The 21,322-nt window shown below is 35.6% G+C and overlaps 1 protein-coding gene across 1 annotated transcript in view; it reads right to left on the bottom strand.

The window, feature by feature from the left end:
* Positions 1 to 6,311: 6,311 nt before the first annotated feature.
* LOC575556 (multiple PDZ domain protein) overlaps positions 6,312 to 21,322 on the bottom strand; it is an 83,397-nt gene continuing 68,386 nt past the window's right edge. Inside the window, exons 33-41 of the mRNA XM_030996296.1 lie at positions 19,864 to 19,953; positions 17,430 to 17,513; positions 16,195 to 16,349; positions 14,823 to 14,906; positions 13,392 to 13,621; positions 12,413 to 12,557; positions 11,538 to 11,661; positions 9,954 to 10,053; positions 6,312 to 8,061 (exon numbers count right to left, since the gene is read on the bottom strand). Coding sequence (XP_030852156.1) covers positions 7,791 to 8,061; positions 9,954 to 10,053; positions 11,538 to 11,661; positions 12,413 to 12,557; positions 13,392 to 13,621; positions 14,823 to 14,906; positions 16,195 to 16,349; positions 17,430 to 17,513; positions 19,864 to 19,953 — 1,283 coding nt within the window. The 3' untranslated portion in view covers positions 6,312 to 7,790. The remainder of the gene's footprint in view (positions 8,062 to 9,953; positions 10,054 to 11,537; positions 11,662 to 12,412; positions 12,558 to 13,391; positions 13,622 to 14,822; positions 14,907 to 16,194; positions 16,350 to 17,429; positions 17,514 to 19,863; positions 19,954 to 21,322) is intronic.

The following is a 21,322-nucleotide window of genomic DNA, read 5'->3' on the forward strand; positions in this document are numbered from 1 at the left end:
CGTGGGTTCGATCCCCACATGGACCAGATCCATATCTTTTTTTTTTAAATTATGTGAAGGAAAGCTGATTATGAATTATGAAGAAAGAATAAGTTACTTCATTCACCACCACGAAAAATTGTATTTAAATAGATTAAAAGCAAATTTCACACATCAATACCTCATGCAACTATACATGTGATGCAACATTATCTCCTTTATGAAACACCATTGTGCCTTTATCTTTAATATGGTTTGAATTTTAAATTTATTTGAATGTAAGTAAACTAAACAAATACTAATGCAAATCAAATTTTTCTTCAGGCCGAAGCCGCTTTTCTTTTACAAATATAAGTGATATTTGCTTTCCTTCTTAAAACGGCTCACCCTTACGACCTGCACAACATAATTATAAATGACTTTATTTTAAATGATCTTACGATTGATCTTTGCGTCTTCTTGATATTGAATCGTATATATCTTATGTAATTATATATTCATATATATTCATGTATATTTGTGTATATTTATGTATTTTAATGTATATTTAAGTATTAGGCATCAGCTAATGAGGAGACCCTTCTACAGAAACAAGATTTCTTTTGGTAATCCATATGCATATTAGTTGATAGTTTCTCTTCTTTTATTATTGTATTTATTATTTTACTTTGTTTTCTTGTATTCTTTGTTATTTTAAATAAAATGAAACAAGAGGAATCTCGTGTTGTTATAGGTAGGCCTTATATTCCGTTTCCGTTTCTTTTATTTCTCCTCAAGAGATCAATAGATATTTTTAAAAAAGGCATATATAAACAGACTAATGTATGACAATACATAAGATGAATAAAGTGAGGAAGGCAGTGGCCAAAAAAGAAATATATAAACCTTGGGTGAGAGGCCAAACCTTTACAAGACATAGCCATAATCGTTTTCCTACTTAGCAACAATTATTAAGGTATACAATTCACACCCTGAATATTGAAATACAATGATATGACACCGGGTGAATGTGATAGTTCGTTGAGATGTATGTATTGAAGGTTTTACATTATGCTCGCTTCCAATGTTTTATTTAAATCTGGGCAAAGAGGTCAGTCTCCCTCACCCTCAGCAAATAATTATGTGTCCATACATAAATGACTACAACTCATATCCTTTAAAATAAACCCAGGCGTGCAAGCTAGTGACATGATTTGAAAGAGTCCAATGGCTTCTATTGGTAAATCAATAATGATAAATCACTCAGTACATCTCCCCCTTAGATATATAACACAAATAGTTACTTTATTTTTTTACAAGAATCGTCCTTTAGGATACAGATGAAAATCATTCCTCGCATCCTCATAGACGTGTAATACAAATTATAATGTATTACTGTTTGAGTAATAAAGTTATATTCAATGATGGCCTACTATTTTTATATGCCGGTGAATGAAATGTTGTTTATTTCACTTAGTTGTTGAAATTAACTTTACTTATAGGCCTACATTGATTGTTATAAATGTAATTATATTAGTTTGCATAATATAAATAGATCTACCACAATACAATGTAAATGTATACGCCTTATTTACTTTGATTATTGTGAAGATGTTCTTTTGTAAGGAGAATGGACTTTGCCCAGTCATGTCAAATATGATTACAATTGCAATCAGACTATGTCCTGTCTACGACCTCGTGGGAGGACAAGCACCGCGGTTTTATCATTTTTTTTGTTTATTCATCGATAAAAATGCACTTCTTCTATCTTAATGTTGATGAAACCCATGCAAAGTTCCTTTTCCTGCAGCTGCAAATACCAAATCAATTTATCTCGACAGTAAATATTGAGCTTTCATATCGCAATGCAAAGTTCTTTGTACTGCATGCAGGAAAAAGATATCACTTTAATTTTTTTTATCATGCATTGTGATGCCCTTGCACAGCAGGAACATCAAATCATTCTCTATTTTTTTAAAAAAATCTTATTTGTGGATGATCTGTGTGATTGAGAGCAAACTGTTACGAAGGAACGTCGATATAATATATATATATATATATATATATATATATATATATATATATATATATATATATATATATATATATATTTTTTTTTTTTTTTTTGGGGGGGGGGGGGTGGTCTTGTTGGAACAATTTTGCGGGCTGACGTTCATTCAAAGGATGCTAACTTTGAATCAAATGTTTCCTATTTCCTTTTCAACGTGCTAGACAAGTCTACAATAATGTATTGATTCATGAACAGTAATTCTTAATAGGGTGGGGGGGGGGGGGGGGAGGTGTCCAATTCTTTCTAGCGATGTCCATATACACAGCCAAAGCCAAATAATTCCGCGAACAATGGGCTAAATATGTTTCAAATAGCAAGGGACTCGGTTAAAATATGGATGCCAAATGAAACGAAATTTTTGGCGTTAAAGTTTTAGGTCATTACTTGGATCATCCGATGGAAACAAAACCAAACAAATAAAACATACGCAAATGGCATCAAGTATATCAGAGTCCAACGGTACAGTAAAATCGTGTTGAAAATGAAGCCTAAATAAAACACATGCCTATGATACTATCAAGTTCCTATAGTGGAACATTCAGTTTACAGAATAGGGAGATGATAAATGCATGTATAGATAGAAAAAGAAAACACAAAGGAAGTGAGAGTTGAACCCAAATTATTCGTATCTAAAGCGTTAAGAGAGCAGAAACAGGAGTATTTCGCGAATAGGAGAAATGTATGTTTAATGAAATGGTTTACAGTGATTGGTGTATCATGGGGGAAATGAGCCTTGCACTATCATCAAGTTAATGTCGCTTAAAATTAAATTGGGGCAAAGTTGAATGACAAAAAAAAAAAAAATTGAGGGGGAGGGCAGGGGGAGGGGGGGGGGGGGGGTTCTGAAGTGCAAACCCTTAGCCACGTACAATACTTTTTTAAATCAATCACTCAGACGATTGTTCAGATATAACGGATATCAGTTGTCAACTTTATCAGTTCAAACGTCAATCCTAAATTCGTTTATTTATTTGAAGCGATAAGGGCGACCCGATTTAGCCCAATTAGGATTCGTGACAAAATTCAGAGCTGATAATTTGAGATGAATAACCTTTGGGGTTTCGCAATATAACGCTTATGATGAACAGAACAAGGGGTATGCGGAAGAGAAAGAGAGAAGTTGAAAGGGAAATGAAATGTATCGGATTAATGATATACTTATTGTACAAAGTGTTTGACATGTACCGGCAATTTATCACAACAACGAGGATGTCGACATTTTAGGATAGCATATATTATAATTTACAAAATATGGGAAACTCGTATTCTCCTCGTCATCACCTTAAATACTTAACCACCACCATCTCCTGCATCTCCACCACCATCATGATCAAGATTATTACTATTATCTCCATCTTCATCATCACCACGACCATCATCATCATCATCAACATAATTACCATCTTCATAATCACCATCTTCATCATCACCATCATCCTCATCACCATCATCATCACCACCACCATCATCATCATCACCATCATCATCATCATCATCATCATCACTATCATCATCATCACCATCATCATCATCATCATCATCATCACTATCATCATCATCACCATCACCACCATCTTCATCACCATCACCACCATCTTCATCATCACCACCACCATCATCAACATAATCACCATCACCACCACCATCATCACCACCATCATCATTATCCCCATCACCATCATCATCACCCTCATCACCACCACCATCATCACCACCATCATCATCAATATAATCACCATCATCATCATCATCATCACCACCATCATCATCATCTTCAGCATCACCACCATCTTCATCATCACCATCACCACCATCATCTTACCATCGTCACCACCATCTTCATCATCACCATCATCAACATCATCACCATCCCCACCATCATCATCATCATCATCATCATCACCACCATCATCATCTTCAGCATCACCACAATCTTCATCATCACCATCACCACCATCATCTTACCATCGTCACCACCATCTTCATCATCACCATCATCAACATAATCACCATCCCCACCATCATCATCATCACCACCATCATCATCATCTTCAGCATCACCACCATCTTCATCATCACCATCACCACCATCATCATCTTACCATCATCATCACCATCTTCATCATCACCATCATCAACATAATCACCATCCCCACCATCATCATCACCATCATAACCACTATAATAGTATGATTCATCATTATAGTTATCATCATGATTGTAACTTTAACTATTCTGACACCAATATCATTCATATCACTAGGAACACAGATGAGAATTAAACAGACTCATCAATATAAAGGATATGCAGGTAAGTACTTTAATTTATTTGCATCATTCATATATAACAATAAAATGTGAACTAATTCAAACTAAACATTCATAAAAATATACATATGATCGATGTCAATATTAGAACCCAGTGGCTAGTTTCCATAATCAAGGCACTTTATAGGCATAAACTATAATAGTAAATATGAAAAATGAGTTAAAATACTATTAATCATCTATGAACATGGATTAAAAATGCACCCTTTGAATACCAACAGCGACAAAAGTACTTCCAAATGATCTATAAATAAAATATAAGTATTACATTTATTCGTTGAAGTTAAAATGCTATGTTTGAATATCGACAGTAGAATATAAGAGATGAATATTTAAGTGACAAATATTTGAATACAATATTGTTTTTAATGTCAAGATGAATTGAGTGGCATTTGACCAGTGACAAATTTAAAGACTTACAATTTACATACTACTAATCAAAGGCACTATTAAGCATTTTTAAGAAAAGGTGGTGGAATTCCGCATGAACTGATTTCAATATTCAGAAAAAACATTTTGGACAGTTCCTTTTAATTTTCAATGTCATCTTAATAGTAGCCTCATGTATAACAGAGCATTGTTTTCTATATATTTATACGACACATGCTCCTATGACATTTGCTTTATGGTCGATTATTACGCTAACCAAATTCTTAATTTCAACCCTAGTCTCATGCCTCAATCACACCTTTGCGTATTTGGCTTGCTGATTGCTGCATATTTAATTTATGGCAAGCCGTTTTAACATTTATTCCAATTTCTAGATATCAAGATTTCAATTCTTGATATCAAGAATTCAATTCTTGATATCAAGAATTACCATTGCTTTACAACAGTAAATCATTTCTTGATATCAAGAAATAGGAATAAATTTTAATTAATTAATGCCATAAATACGCAGCAATATGCAAACTAAATACCCAAAGATGTGACTGAGGCATAACCTTACACTGAACCAAACTGAAAACCCAATTGCAACCCTAATCCTACATTAAAATAAAATCCACAAAATTTGTCTCCCACAGCATTTGTCCACGTAGCAAATGTTGGATCAAATCATGTTACAGACAAATGTAGGATCACCAAGGTTGTTAAGTGAAAAAAAATCTTTCCAAGGTTATCATATCTCATTATTCTAGACAAATTATTTGATATCCAATCATATAAAAGAAAACATACTGGTAGGCATGATAGCAGGTGCTACTCCCCGTTTCATGATTTAAAAGTTTGTTGAACCCAAGCTGGCTAGATTAGTCTTACAACTAGCCCAATTTTTCATATATTTCCATCGCTTATAATGAAGAACTACATGTAGGCTATGTATATTTAGTTTGAGAAGCCTGGTACTTAGCCTAAGTGTGGTTAATATAAAACCCCAATATATATGTAGAATTGATATATGCATTGCTTTATGTGCATCAATTTTTTACTCAGTTTTACAGAGCAGCATAACTGTAAAACCATGTTCATACATTGATACAAGTTTACTCACTGGATAAGTATTTACATAATTTCAAAAAATGAAATCATGATTGGTAGTTCTGAGTGATAAACATCAAGAATAAGTTTGTAAAAATGACATATATCCTTCAATATAATGAGACAAAGTGAGGCATGCAGGGGTGATAGTGAGCACTAAAAAAAAATAAGTTTTTTGTTTTCCCCTCAACCACGCCCCCCTTGAGAAAAAAAGAAGAAGAGGATTCGCGGGGAAAAAAATGGCATCTAACAACATTCCCCCCTTTCGAGTAAGAAAATTGGGACAAAATTGGGAAAATTAGAAGAAAAATAGGGCAAAACATGGAAGAATAGAGAAAATAAGGGGAAATCGGGAAAATCAGGATAAAATAGGGAAGAAAAAAAAAAAATTGGTAAAAAAAAAAAAAAAAGGAAAAAAAAAAAAGGAAACCGATTTAAATCGGGTTTTTATCAGGCCTGGACATGTTGAGTATATCAATGCAAAGTAAGAAGTCTATTATGAATACAAAAATGAATACTTGCACAATTTTAATTTCTTTCTGAATAAATATTTAACGTGATAAATCTGTTGTACGATACATGCTCCGGCGAAAATTGCTCAATTTCCTACACTTAACAAACACTTAATTTAACCCCAGAACTAAACCACACACTATAGCTAACCCTTAAAGCAGTCACCCAAAGAATCAAAAGTGTTTAAATTGATGCAAAATTCATATCATTGCAAAGGGGAAGCCTTACTGATCAAATATAACAATTTCCCTCTTCAAAATATGTTTGGGCCCGCAGTAATAATCTCTCAAAAATGTTAATTTTGAGATCCAGATTTTCTGCCTTCAGCGGTCCTCTGTAGAGCGTCAAGATTCGTGACGTCACATGCTAGACAGAGCTAGCCACAAAATTGCATTTCACGCCTTTCCATGAAATCTATATGTTTCTTCAGCAAATTCTTAGTGTTTTTCAAGAGAAAAAATGTCCATCCATAATAATTTGTCCATAATTATCAGTTGTCATTAATTTTCTTTGGGTGAGTATTTTAACCTAACCTTAAACCCAATTGCATGCCAACCCTAACCCAACATATATATCTTTGATGAAATAAAGCCTGGAGCAATTGTTGCCCGAGCAAATTTCAGATCACTGATAAAATCATGATGCAGGCAAATACCAAGTACTGAGTACACTTGAACGCATTGGAAAATCACACATCAAAATGAATGAATTAATAGTCGTATCTCGTAAGTGAATATACGGTCATGGAATGATCGGGTTTATATATAAAGTGAAACGTTATGTTCCTACAAGGAATGGAAGTATGAATAGTAACTTCGATTTTTTGGAAATATTTTAGTACTGGGTGCGAACAAGAATATCATATATGGTATGTAATCTACTCCTTTACTTTATGACAGGAAATATCTGTTACCGGGAATACCTGCAAGTTTATCATGATTGCAAGTAATATACACTGCCCTCAAAAAGTTTTATGACCTTTCTATATGCTGCATGTCACTTTTGGTTGAAACAAATTTCACAGTGCAAGCTCATATGTAACCGGTCGGGGTCAAAGGTCATGTGATACCAATAGAGAGTGATACATAATTGAATAACTTGATAGACAATTTAAATAACAGGACTGAATATTTGAGGGTCAAATTTTAATTGGATATTGATTCAAAGGAATACAAATTTGATCTCTGTTGTATGCATGATCCGAGAACAGGGTCAAGTGTTATTCAGATACCAATGTACAGAACGATACAAATTTGCATTTTCCATTGAAATATTGATAGACGGGGTCAAATGTGGTTATGTCAAGGGTCACTTGATACCAATATAGCGCAATACATCTTTGGTCTCTGGGTACAACAGAAAGTACAGGTCAGGTCAAAGGTGACTGACTTATGTCAAAGGTCACTAGATATCTACATGATGCAGGTCATAATTAATCCAATTAATTAGTCACCACTGTCAGGATGACCTGACCTCGAGCCTTCTTCAGGAGATTGACCGCAGTCTGGTGTGTGGCGCCCTCTAGTGATTCTCCATTGACAGCCAGGATCTGGTCGCCTCGTTTGAGCTGCTTGGCAACGGCCGCAGCACCGCGGTTGAAGACGGTCTTGATGTAGATGGGGAGGTTGCCGTGGGGACTGCCGTAACCCCCGACGATACTGAAGCCCAGGCCATCGGGTCCTCGCTCCAAGGTAACGGTCTTCACACCAGAACTGAGGGAAGAGGAATTTAGAATCCATGGGATGATTTCATCAAAATATTGATAATAATCTACATCGTATTTAACTCCATACAGGTTGCAGCTGTATGATTATTTCAATATATTAATGACTCAAATATAATCAATATGTCAATTTAAGTAACCTATCGAATTTGGGATACACATTAACAGTCCTCATTCATTTAAAAAATTAAATCAATATTTAAACTGTTTTTAGCTATTTTTTTTTTTTTAGGTGGCTTTCTTTCGCAATACCCTGTGTGCCAAAAAAGCAATTGTACATATTTACTGATATTTGCGCTGATCATTGAAAAGGTCTGTGAAAAATTACATTTCTGTACTAATAATGAGAACCTGCAAAAACAAAAGATCGAAATGGGAATGGCCTGAAAATGAGACAATTTGAAAAAGTCCTTTTGAAACTACCTGATCAAAGAAAGTGGATAACCATAAACCTTTGCTCCATGAAATCACTGGAAACATTATCTATTTCTCAATCATCCTTCTTCAAACACATTCAGAGAATCCTTAAAGTGCGGGTTCATAGAAAATCACAAATACGGCAAATAGCGTATTACTAGAAACTGGTAAGCTATTAGATGACTATTATGCAAGTTTTAGGTCAACTACATATCAGGTGGTTTATAAAAATACAAATAAAACAACCTCCATAGCATCTGGGATATGCGAGAGATTCGCCGGAAAAAAAAAAGTTTTCATGCCGTCACAATATGAACCAACCCTGCCCAAGCAGACGACATCCCATAAAGAATGAACATAATTGCAATGCATATATTTCTCAAATTATAATGAGTTTAGTGTATATAAATGTGATGGAATTTTACACCATTCAAAAAGGGATATGACCCCCATTCTGATAAATAAATTCTTTTGTTTGTAAATACACAGGATATGGGTCAATGAACGATCAAGGAAACCACACTTTCAAATTAAAAAACCTCCGGAATGATAGCTGGACGTCATTATTGTTCCCTCTTGAAACGCCGAACCTGCCGCGATGTATGCAGCTGAAAATACAATGGCGTCTTATTTTGTTTACAAGCGACGGATTCCTTTTTTTTTTAATCCTTGCATTTTTTCATCAAAATAATACCATGCACGGGGTTAAGAGTGAGGCAATAGATTAAACATTTTGCCTGAAGGTATTGAAGTAAGAGAAATAACTGAAGAAAAGATAACAAAACAGGCACTGAAATTGTGTGAGATGTCATGGGACATCGTCTGCTTGTGCACATCATGTTCAACATGTGACGTCATATCTCAGCAGCGACCGGGGAGCTTTTCAGGTGCTATGTCGGGGCTGTATCTAAGCATTTTGTAATTGTTAATAATCATTAATTCGAATGTTTCCAAGCACTGGCTTTTGATAACCTTGGCCAATCAAAGTGTCACCTTTGCAATGATGACATTAAAGTTAGTTTTTTAAATCAATGAACCTTCTCTTTAAGATGCTACATCACCTCGTCGAAAGGTCCGTTTGTTTGTGTCTCCTTAGATCAAGATTAATGTAAAGTTCCTACATCAAATTAAATTAAGTTCGTCCATCGCCATGTTGGCCTTACACCGCCCCATTCTCATCCGCATTCGATTCAGGCATTTCCACTCCGGCAACTTCAGGTTTAGGTCAAAGGTATTTATGTCCCCACCCTCTCATGGTTGGCGATTACTTGCTTTATATCAACCTTGTTCAATCTTCAAACACAATTCAGAAAATCTAGGACAGGGACCCGTTTCACAAAGCCTTTTTTCAATGACAAATCTGTTGATAACCAATCAGAAGCAAGGATTTCAGTAGCTTATAAAAAAAAAATCTGTCATTTGTCACTGATGACAAGTTTTGTGAAACACCCCCCCAGGTCTTACCTTGAAGATGTTTCTTCTTCTTCCTCAGAGAAGATCTCAGTGCTAGAACCAAACGATTCATGAGACTGGGAGAACTCTTCTCTTCTCATCTCAGCACCACCTAATATTACAAATAAGAAAATCAAATTTAGCACTTCTTATTAATACAATTTATTAATAAGCCCTATAGTTCCACCAATATCTTATATACTGCAGGTTATTAATTGAATTGATTTATTGTCCACTAAAAAAAGGAAATTTGTAGCTCATTGGTATTACAAACAATGTACCGGTACACAATTATACAAATTATAAAACATAATAACAACATAACAACAATGGCGTTACATCCAAAAATTTGATCATAAATATTTTCAAATAAGGTAATCATATTTTGCACTTATTATTAATAAAGTTTAAATAAAAGCCCTATAAGTCTCCAAAGATAATTTATACTCTGCAGGTTCTAAATTAATTTGATACAATATTTGCATGATGCAGCAACATGTATATTAGAGCTGCTCTGATATGGTACTCCAGGATTCACAGATTTTTTTTTTCTCCTTTTAGGAAGCCATGTACTTCACCTGGGTTGAGGGTGGGAAATATAGATTTAATGTATTGTGAAATGGTGTTAGCACCATGGGTAATACTCCAGGTGAGGATCGTATCATCCTCAAGACAACTCCCTCCTAGAATGACTACCCTTAAAGGCATTGTTTAACAATTTAAATCTGAGATGCATGGCCCTACATATAATCAGTGTCTGTAATATGGTGTTATATTGTAGCCCTAAAAAAAAAGCGCTTCAAAATGATCAAGAAGTGCCTCAAAAAAGTAAAAAATTTTGAGTGACCGTTTTTTCTATCCTCATTTTCCCCTATAGACTGTGGTGTTATAAAAACCGTTATGAAAATGAAAAATGAAATTTTGATATCCAATCATAAATATCTTGATAATAAGACAGGCGATCGGCTTGTAAGAGTCATGGGGTTCCTGACTGACCTAAAGGTTTATAATTATCATTGCAGCATGGGCTAAATACACGATTTTGTTTCAGAATCTAGGACAAAGTTACCGGATCCCTTTAAGAATGACCCTACAGAATATCACTTCCCTGATGACTACCTCAAGGACATCCCCCCTCCCCCCCCCCCCCTCCCCCGAATATAACCCATTAGGAGGACTTCCCTCATAGGGTGATTATCTCTTACAACTACCACCAGACATGTACTGCTCTGAAAAAACCCTCTTTATACCCTCATACAGCAACCGAGGAGGGTGGGGGGGGGGGGGGGGGAAGGGGGGTATAGATATTGAATCTGGGGGTACTAGATAGTGAAAGTTCAATGACTAGTTGTCTTAGAACACCACCTCTACCTTTCCATATCCAAAGTTCCTGTTTAAAGCGCATCTGTACTAGTGTGGACAGGAGGGATTAGACCACCCAGCAAGGTCACTGACAGGTAGCTATCTCATCAACTCAGCTCTCAATTAACATAGGAAAAAGAGGATCATGGGGGACCAACAGACACTGATTAGGCATTGTTTTCTATATAGAGGGCGCAAGTAGCTACAAGTAGTACAGTGGGCCTTTAAGCTTACCTGGACTCGGGGACTGTTCAATGGTGATAGGTTGGGCGGTGACAACGGTCTCAAACGAGCTCATGCTCAGCCGAGATCCTCCACCACTACGAGAGATCTTCAGGAACACATCACCTTCTTCATTCTGCAGGTCAAAGGTTAAAGGTGAATGTGTTGATTAGTGCATATTTCATGCATTTTTAGGTATTTTACTATCAAATTCTAAATCCAACTACCGGTACCCACCCATCTGTATCCAAGTCCATACGTAAGGTGTACTTTTATATATATAAATAGAAACATTACTTATCTTAGTGCACTTCAAATGATTTGTTATATTATATTCTTTTTCATGTGATGTTAACTCCAATGAATTGTGAAATTGTAAACCATTATAAGAGAATCAAGCAGCTTCTTTTCCTATAAGAGCTGGTAGGAAAATTATTGGACATGTCTGATATCATTTTGTTTTTTAATTATATTACATTGTAGAGTATTGCCTGGTTCTGTATCAGAAAGTGCAGAATACAAATCATTTTTATTTTGAATTCCAACACATTAAAGCACTGCATGTGCAATGTGGTCACAAAAATGAGAAATTTGCATTCCAAGTGTTTCAACAGCTGCCAATGCCTGATATGCTAGAAATCGATTTTGTCACCATGGCATCACATTTCTCAGAAGGACAGCTGTTAAATTATTTTTAATAAAACGATGAATAAATTGATTTCATGCAGGTTTGTGTACCATAAAAGATCAACAGTGCTATACCTACCATGTATCAAATTCAGTTTCTTCAAACAGTGTATTATATTTCCAGAGAGGCCTGCGCAGCGGAAATACACAATTTTGGGGAATAATAATTTTTGTAACATTTCTTCATTTTCAAAACTGACCTGTCGAAGGGTGGCTAGAGCTTCCTGTGGAATATTCTTGACCGCTAGATTGTTGACCGCTATAATCTGGTCACCTCTCATGAGCTGACCGTTGGAATCGGCCACACTCCCCTGGGCAATGTCCGAGACATAGAGGGCACCTCCCCTAAACATTGTAGAATTGAAATACAAGTGATTACTAGCATTGTAAAAAAAAATTTTTTTTTTAAAAATATATCTCATCGTGTGCTAACAGCAATTAGGGCATAAAACTCATACTTTTAAAAAGACTAAATACCATTTTGGCTATCAGCGCATCATATTTTACAATTATGTGTGTAACTATAAATAGGAATATTTGAAGAACATCAGCTCCCAACAATATTTGCATTTGATTGAAATGAGCTATTGTCATTGTTGCAGTTGATTGATATACCGTAAGCTACTGAGTTGTTGCATGTGGTTGGTTGTGAGCAGTTATTGAAATTAATTGATATAAGCTCATGAATTTGTTGCAGTTGATTGATGTTAATAAATTACTGCATGTGGTTGATTTATGATACTGAAATTGTGTCATTGAAAGGGCTGTAAGAAAAAGATAATTACAGTAAAAAGCTTCTCTAGTTAATATAACATACTGAAATTATTGCATGTTAGTCATATATGCTACTAAAATCGTTGCAGTTGGTTGTTATAAGCTACTGTAAATGTAGAAGAAGAAGTAGAAGAAGAAGAAGAAGGTAAAAAGGAGAAGAAGAATAAGAAGATGAAGAAAAAAGAAGAATAAGAGAAGGAGAAGGAGAAGGAGGAGGAGGAGGAGGAGGAGGAAAAATGAAGAAGACGAAAAAGAAGAAGAAGAGGAAGAAAATTGAACCTAAAAATGTTGCTATTAACAAAATTATGAAAGGAGAAGGCTGTCAGAAACGTAAAATAGCGACTTGAAATATCAACAATTTTACATTCCCCATCTTTTTCCTTACTAAAAGAATCCTCTACTCACTTTCCGGCAATGCTAAGCCCGAGACTCTGGCCTGCTGGCTGATGTATGATCACTGTAAAAGCCTCTGCATCTTCCTCTACCTCCTCCTCCTCCCCCTGGCTTGGGGCAGCGGTGGGGGTGGACGGAGGGGGGTCTTCCCGAAGCACCAGCATGCGGACCTTGGAGGCTGTCTGCCGGAGGACATTGAGGGCAGCCTCATGTGTGATGGTCTCAAAGTCTAAGCCGTCCACCTGCAAGTCAGTCAGATGCAAAAGGATCTTGATATTATTTACTGCCATTGTGCAAATCTTTTCGCTTTTCCTATTGAAGTGTCCGAGGGCACATGTACATGGGATATCATTAGAATTCAGAGACCGTTTGGGTGATAGCAACATATAAACGGTTCTTTCTGACGTAAAAAACCCTAGTAACTGGCATCTTAAAATAATTTACTTAAATGACTAAATGGTGTATGTGCACACGATACAATGTGCCTTACATTGTATGACTACCCTGTTTTAAAAGGGAATAGTCTTCCAGCATTCATTGAATTTCTTATAATTGCCCTACTGTGATAATAATTTTCTGTCGATGATGAATCTTTACACTTTTAAATACTTTAACCCTATTTTAACAGGGCTATTTCAGACCAGGTTTTTACCCCCCCCCCCTAAGATCTCGGCCGTTTCACTGCCGATCGCTGCGAAAATTTGCATACATGTCAAGTGAAGTGTATAGAATACTATGGTAATTTCAATTTTTTGAAAAATTCACTCATTTGCATATTTTTGGTAATTTATGCAAACAAGGTCATAAAATTCCTGTTTTTGCCCATAAATCATACATTATTCATATTTAAGCATTCTTTTTCACTACATATATATTTGATAGACCATTTGGAATAATAATACAGCACAAAAAATTGAAAGAGCCAGGTTATTCCTTATGTTATCTCTTTTTTTGATAATTTCTTAAGTATTTCGTGTTTTTTTTGACTTATGCATTTTATTGTTTTGTTGTTTTTGTTGTTTTATTTCATTTATAATTACAATTCAACTATTTTGACCCCAAAACAAACACCTAAACTTTAAACAAGACTAAATAACCAATGTTTTATCTCTTTTTAGGAAAAATGACATTTCCTTATGTTTTGTACACAAATCACAAAAAATGAGCGATTTTCGGGTTGACATACAAAGACAAAAGGTCACGTCACTTTGTAACTATACGTCGGATTTTCGAGAAAATTGTTTTAAAAGATGCGTAAGACTCAAAAGAAAAAAGTCATGAAAGGAAAATTTTATATCTGCCACGGTTTCGGAGTAGTCGCGAAATTTCTACAGGGGGGGGGGGGGGGTCAAATTGACCCCCACCCCAGTTAACATAGGGTTAAACTTAGAAATAAAGGTGAATGGTTAGAATCATACGATTCAAGATCCTAGGATGCCTCACCTCCAGGATTTGATCACCAGCTTGAAGGCGGCCATCTTTAGCCACTGCTCCATCAGGCTTTATGCTCTGGATCATGATGGTAGTCTAGAGCAAAAAAGAGAAAAGGAAAAATGGATAAAAATATAATATGCTTACTGGAGTACATTTCAGTGACATACTAAAAGTCTAAAACACTGAAGATGAAAAGGAATATGAAAATAAATTTAGGGCATTTTTGCATAGCCAGCTGAGTATGCAAATACAGATAAGCTACAAATTTAGCTTGACAAATCATTTTTAAAGATATAAATTGATGTCTCACATTGTGGCCTATGATGCCATGTCTGTCTTATTTTTCCATAACCCCCCCCCCCCCAAATATTTCCAGCATCAGTGTACTGCTTTCTATATTCTCTTTTGAATTACACTTCCCCATTACATTTATCCACTCTTACATTGAATTTAAGGAGAAAGGGCGATTGGGACATTATTACTACTATTATTGTTTACTGTTCAATACATGGAAATTTCAATGTGCTCTTATAAAATAGCTCTAATGAAAGACTCATGATACAGTCCAAAAGATAAAGTCAAACCTGTCTTAGTGGCTTGCTCTCTATAAAGGTCACCTGTCTATAGCGGTCACCCATATTGCCTCCTCTAGAATGAAATGTGTGTTGTAGGACCTGTCTATAGTGGTCACCTGTCTATAGCGGTCACCCATATTGCCTCCTCTAGAATGAAATGTATGTTGTAGGACCTGTCTAGAATGACCACCTGTCTATAGCGGTCACCCATATTGCCTCCTCTAGAATGAAATGTGTGTCTGTAGAACCTGTCTAGAAAGACCACCTGTCTTTAGTGGTCACCCATATTGCCTCCTCTAGAATGTCTAGAATGACAACCTGTCTATAGTGGTCACCCATATTGCCTCCTCTAGAATGAAATGTGTGTTGTAGGACCTGTCTAGAATGACAACCTGTCTTTAGTGGTCACCCATATTGCCTCCTCTAGAATGTCTAGAATGACAACCTGTCTATAGTGGTCACCCATATTGCCTCCTCTAGAATGAAATGTGTGTTGTAGGACCTGTCTAGAATGACAACCTGTCTTTAGTGGTCACCCATATTGCCTCCTCTAGAATGTCTAGAATGACAACCTGTCTATAGTGGTCACCCATATTGCCTCCTCTAGAATGAAATGTGTGTTGTAGAACCTGTCTAGAAAGACCACCTGTCTATAGTGGTCACCCATATTGCCTTCTCTAGAATGAAATGTGTGTTGTAAGAACCTGTGGCTGTCTAGAAAGGCCAACTGTCTACAGTGGCCATATTTTGTTTCTCTTGGGTGGCCTTAATAGACAGGTTTGACGGTGGTTGTTTGTTGCATGTACCTGTTGTGTATCTGCTCCTCCAACAAGGCTGATCCCAAGCCCCTTGTCGTAGCCCCTATCAACCACAATGAGTGTCTTGTGACCTTTGACCACGGGACAGGTCAAGGGGTCAGAGGGAGGATGAGAATCTGACCTTTGCTCGGCAGGAGAGGTGGCTGGAATGAAATAAATGGGACAGGTCATGACATTCAGTGAAAGGTCCAAGCAATATTTTGTAGACATCTAAATAAGATGGACTAAAATAAAAATTTACACAAAGAAGAACATTTTTCTAGTTTGACATCAAATTAACTTTCTGCACTATTCAAAATGTTAATAAACTTCATGAAACATGTACTAAAATTAAAAGAAATCAAAATGAAATTTTCATTTGCTTATAATATAGCAGATGAAAAAATTAATTTGGATGAAATTTTATTTTTTTCAATAAAGACTTAATAAAAAGAAATCGGGTTTTACTTTTGTAATAGGAAATCTGTCAAGCCTTATCAAGAATCTTAGCCAACCAAAAATTCACCTCCACTTGGCATTTGTTCCAGATTGAAAATTCATCAAAGAAATAGAAACATGGCTGGCTTAGTAATGCGGTTTTAGATTAGGGTTAGGAATAGATTTGGGTCCAGGGATGAAGTTAATTGGACTTATCAGAGAGGTGTCGTGGTCTGGTAGATATCACGATTCAAGTCACGCCATGGCACTAATGCCCTTTGCTAAGACATTATTTTACATTTGCCACACTCCATCCAGGTGAGGTATTACAGGAATATATTCCTTGAAATGCCATAATGGCAGCCATGCTAAGGCCGGGAGTGTCACACCTGACATTCATGCATGAGGGCTATACAAGAATCCACTATAATAATAATAATTATAGGCATTTCTATAGCGCCGTCTATCTAGAAATTCTATTCCGAGGCACATCAATTATTACCTCGGCTTTAGCATAGCTGCCATTACAGCGCTCTAGTATTTCAAGGAATTAATTCCTGCCATTTACCTCACCTGGGTTGAGTGTGGCAAATGAAGATTTATGCTTGCCAAAGGACATTAGTGCCATATCAGAGATCGAACCATGACCTTTGAATTTCAAGGCAAGCGTTATCATTATCAATATCATTATCAAAATTATTATTAATAAGATACATATATATATATATATTAACAAGTTAAGGTGTTAATCATGATCTTAAAAACAGAGATTAGCAATGTAGGGATGTTCCTTTTCACCAACTTACTGTCTAGATTGTTAGTAGAGTCAAAGCTTGAATTAGAAGATGAAAACCTGGTCACCTCTAAGTCATCCAATGGGGGAAAGATGGCTTGATGTTAATAAAGAAATACGCATTGGATGTTAGTATTTTAAATATAATGAATCTTTAAAAAAGTGCTTAATATTAAAGAGTGCCTAAGAGTGATATTAAATGGATAAACATGCAACTGATATAAATATGTAAAATGATGAAAAGGATGATGCATTGGTTTAATGAACAGTATAATATATAGGTTGAGAGAGAAATAGAAAGAAATTCAGGGAAAGAAGGAGAGATGTTGAACATGAGAAAGAGTAAAAGAGAAGAAAAAAAGGGTGGTCATGGAAAAGAACATTAAAGTATAAACTGGAAAACAGAGAGAGAAGGGATATTTCAGAGAAAGAGAGAGAGAGAGAGAGGGGGGGGGGGGGGGGGGGGGAAAGCAAAGGGAAATGCGAAAATATAAAAGAAAAGGAGATGTGGGGCATGAGAACAGATAATAAACTGAGGGTAGAGAGAATGGTAGAAACAGAGTCTATATAATATAGACATAACAGAGCGTCTATGTAATACAGACACAACACAATGTCTATGTTATGTTTATATTAAAGACATAAGAGAATGATAGACAAAATAGGCATAAATACATGGTTACAATGAATTAAATTTGTTTATTGCATTTTGTTTAACAAATTCTGTTAACTGATATCAAGTTAATCATTGATCAAAGCAAATGAAATGTTATCAAAACGGGAGATGTTTAATAACAATAACATAAAATACTATTGGCCAGAAAAAAAACAGGTTTAGCCAGCCATAACATATTCTATCCCCATAATTTGGCACATTAAAAAACTAGGGCTTTATTCCATTTCACTGAATTTTTTAATACTAAATTCAAGGAAATATTGATATCGACAAGCTTACCCTTGTCATGGGTTTAAAAAATCAACTACATATATACTTCATATATGTTTTACATTTCAATGTTACATACCTATGTATGCAGGCAGGGCTTGAGGGGCCCGGGACAAATGGGTTTCTGAAATCTAAGTCTAAACCCCTAAAATCTCAAGAGTTTTACTAAGGGCAGATGCATACAGACTTTAAAAGTTTGTATACAGAAATACCAGTTGGTTATATTCCATTAATCCAAAATTAATTTGAAAAGAAACCTGGAAGCCTGAACAAGCTTGAGACAGAGAGGTACGACGACCCAAAAATGTGAATTCCTTGTATAAAGTCCAGAGCCCTTTCATAAAACTTGTTATCAATACAAATTTTACACAAACGAGTACTAATTTGCTCTCAGCCAATCAAATTCAACGGTTTCAGCAGCTTATGACAGTTATGGTAACTTGTTATTGACATTAAGTTTAAAGACCGTCACCACTACTGGGCCAGAAGGGATTAGACCACACAGAGAGCCATCGAGGTCACTGTGACAGGTGGCTATCTCATTAACTCAGCTCTCATTTAAATAAGAAAAAGAGGATCATGGGGGACCAACAGGCACCGATTGGGTAAGTTTTCTATATAGAGGGAGCAAGTAGCTACAAGTATGGCAGTACGTGTGCCTTTAATGGAACAGGACCCTGTTTTTATAAATCTCCTAATCAGTAACAAATGTTCAAATTTTATGACAAATCACCTCTCAGCCAATCAGATGCTCTGATTTCAGTAGCTTATAACACCGAGTTTAAAGTTAAAGACCAGTATTGGAAACGCCCCAATTTCAAAAAATGAAATGGAAGCTCTCATTACCAATCATGTGAAAGAATATGTTTTGACTAATACATGATGATAGAAAATTTGCCGGGAAACCGCCTACTAATTCATATATTTGGTAAATTTGTTTCTCTCATGGTCTGTGAGAGATATAGGGTAGTCCCATATATATCTTTTTGTGTACAGTGCTTGTAACTTTACGAAGAATGGGCCAAATTTCTTATCATTTTGATGATTCCAGAACCTTGCAGATGCTAGATGCTAGATGATCAACCTTTTCTGATTGATTCCACAACGTTTCTTTCACAATGCAATCGCATGACCATAACTGGTCTTTACCTTTAATACTGAAACTAGTTATTGATATCAAGTTTTATGGAACAGGGCTCTGTATATAGTTCTTGATCCAAAAAAAATTACGGTAACTCTGTATTTCCCTTTTTTTCATGATCAAGATGTTTTGCTGAAGAAAAAAGAATTGTGGAATAGATCAGATCAGTTTTCCCCAATTTTTATAATTAATAATGGTTTGTTTTCACTAAAACTGTAAGGTCATTTTTAATTGTACATTTAGCATTAAAGTTACTACTTTAGCACCATGTTCTCTCATGTGAACAATGTTACCAAGCCCCTTAAGAGGAGATTGATGAAGAAAAACAGGAAAGACCACACACACATCCCTACTACTTACTCTCTGTGTCCCCAACAGCTTGATAGCTTATGCTAGAGGTGGCAAGAAATGTGCTTGACTCTTCATCAATGTCTAGAGCTGGGAAGAAGTCTTCAGAAACACCAAGAGGGTTCGGAGAGGGGTAGATAAAAGACACAAGCATATACCGGTATATATATATATATATATATAATGAGGTTAAGAAAAGGATCAACAAGAAAGCCCCCAGGGGGGTGTTTCACAAAGATCTCAAGTTGAACTTATCTCTACGTTGGACTTAACAATTATGGAAAGCCGAAAGCATCTTTAAAAATATTTTGTAAAAGTTATTTTAAAAGGCATAACATGTTGATTCAAATCATTCATCTTTTCTATTATCTATTATTTCATGTTCTTGATATGGAATTTATGTAAAGTCTAAAATACTTGAATTTTTGCTTTTGAATATATTTTATCTTAAGGCTACAAATGGCTCTCAATAATGTTACAGTCCAACTTAGAGTTAAGTTCGACTTAGGATCTTTGTGAAACACCCCCTAGATGTGTATGCCAATATTATCAATGAGGGTTAATAACCGAATTAGACTCTTATCGGAGTAAGATGAACGATGACATAGCTAGATCCAGAGGATGCATCCTAAGAAAGTTGTCGGTAAGTTATAAGGACTTGAAATTAGCACATGCTTGGGTGCAACTAACCGCTTAAAGTCCTACTTATGTTGCCAAGGTAATTTTGTGTAGTCCATTAAAAATGACCACTAAACATTGAAATTGGCAACTCTCAATGAAAAAGTTATGCCAATTCCAGGTTAGATGCTCCTACATGACCAATTGGCGAGAATAATTTTTAAATCTAAAGCTTCACATTGAACTTAGTACTAAACCATCTCAAATATTTAAATGGTCTAATTAACATGCCAACAATATCGCTGATAAAATTTGCCTATGAACTTTTAATAATATTCATAAGATAGGATATGATTAGCAGTAAAAAAAACCTTTCTATTATACAACTAAGCACGAGGCCCAGTGTAAAAGATTTAAGGTAAATATATATGCATACATTTAGAAAGAGGGGTTATTTGTATCATATAGAATATGGTAATTGAGCTATAATAAATACTTATATGTTTATATCTGTGTTACAAGGCTAAAAACAGTACATGCAAAATCTGTATGTGTCGTGTTAACAAGTGTAATCCCAGTAGCATGACAAAACGGACCCTCAATGATGAATAAATAAAAGATGGATAAATTGATGAAATTAGGAGTAATGCAAGGCTGAACGTATTGTTAGCAGAACTAGATGGCCTCAAGCAATAAGCGAGTTCGTAAATAGCTCTGCACCGCATGACCCCAAAATATCCACAGATCTTAAACGCGATGGATACTTCCCATCTGTGCATTTTAGAATATTCACTGCCAAAGTGATGGATGTGCTTCATGAATACCTTTTGTTTGCCTCTTGAGAAGAATACTT

The sequence above is a fragment of the Strongylocentrotus purpuratus genome, unplaced genomic scaffold (genome assembly GCF_000002235.5).
Source record: "Strongylocentrotus purpuratus isolate Spur 01 unplaced genomic scaffold, Spur_5.0 spur5_contig_855, whole genome shotgun sequence".
NCBI lineage: Eukaryota > Metazoa > Echinodermata > Echinoidea > Camarodonta > Strongylocentrotidae > Strongylocentrotus > Strongylocentrotus purpuratus.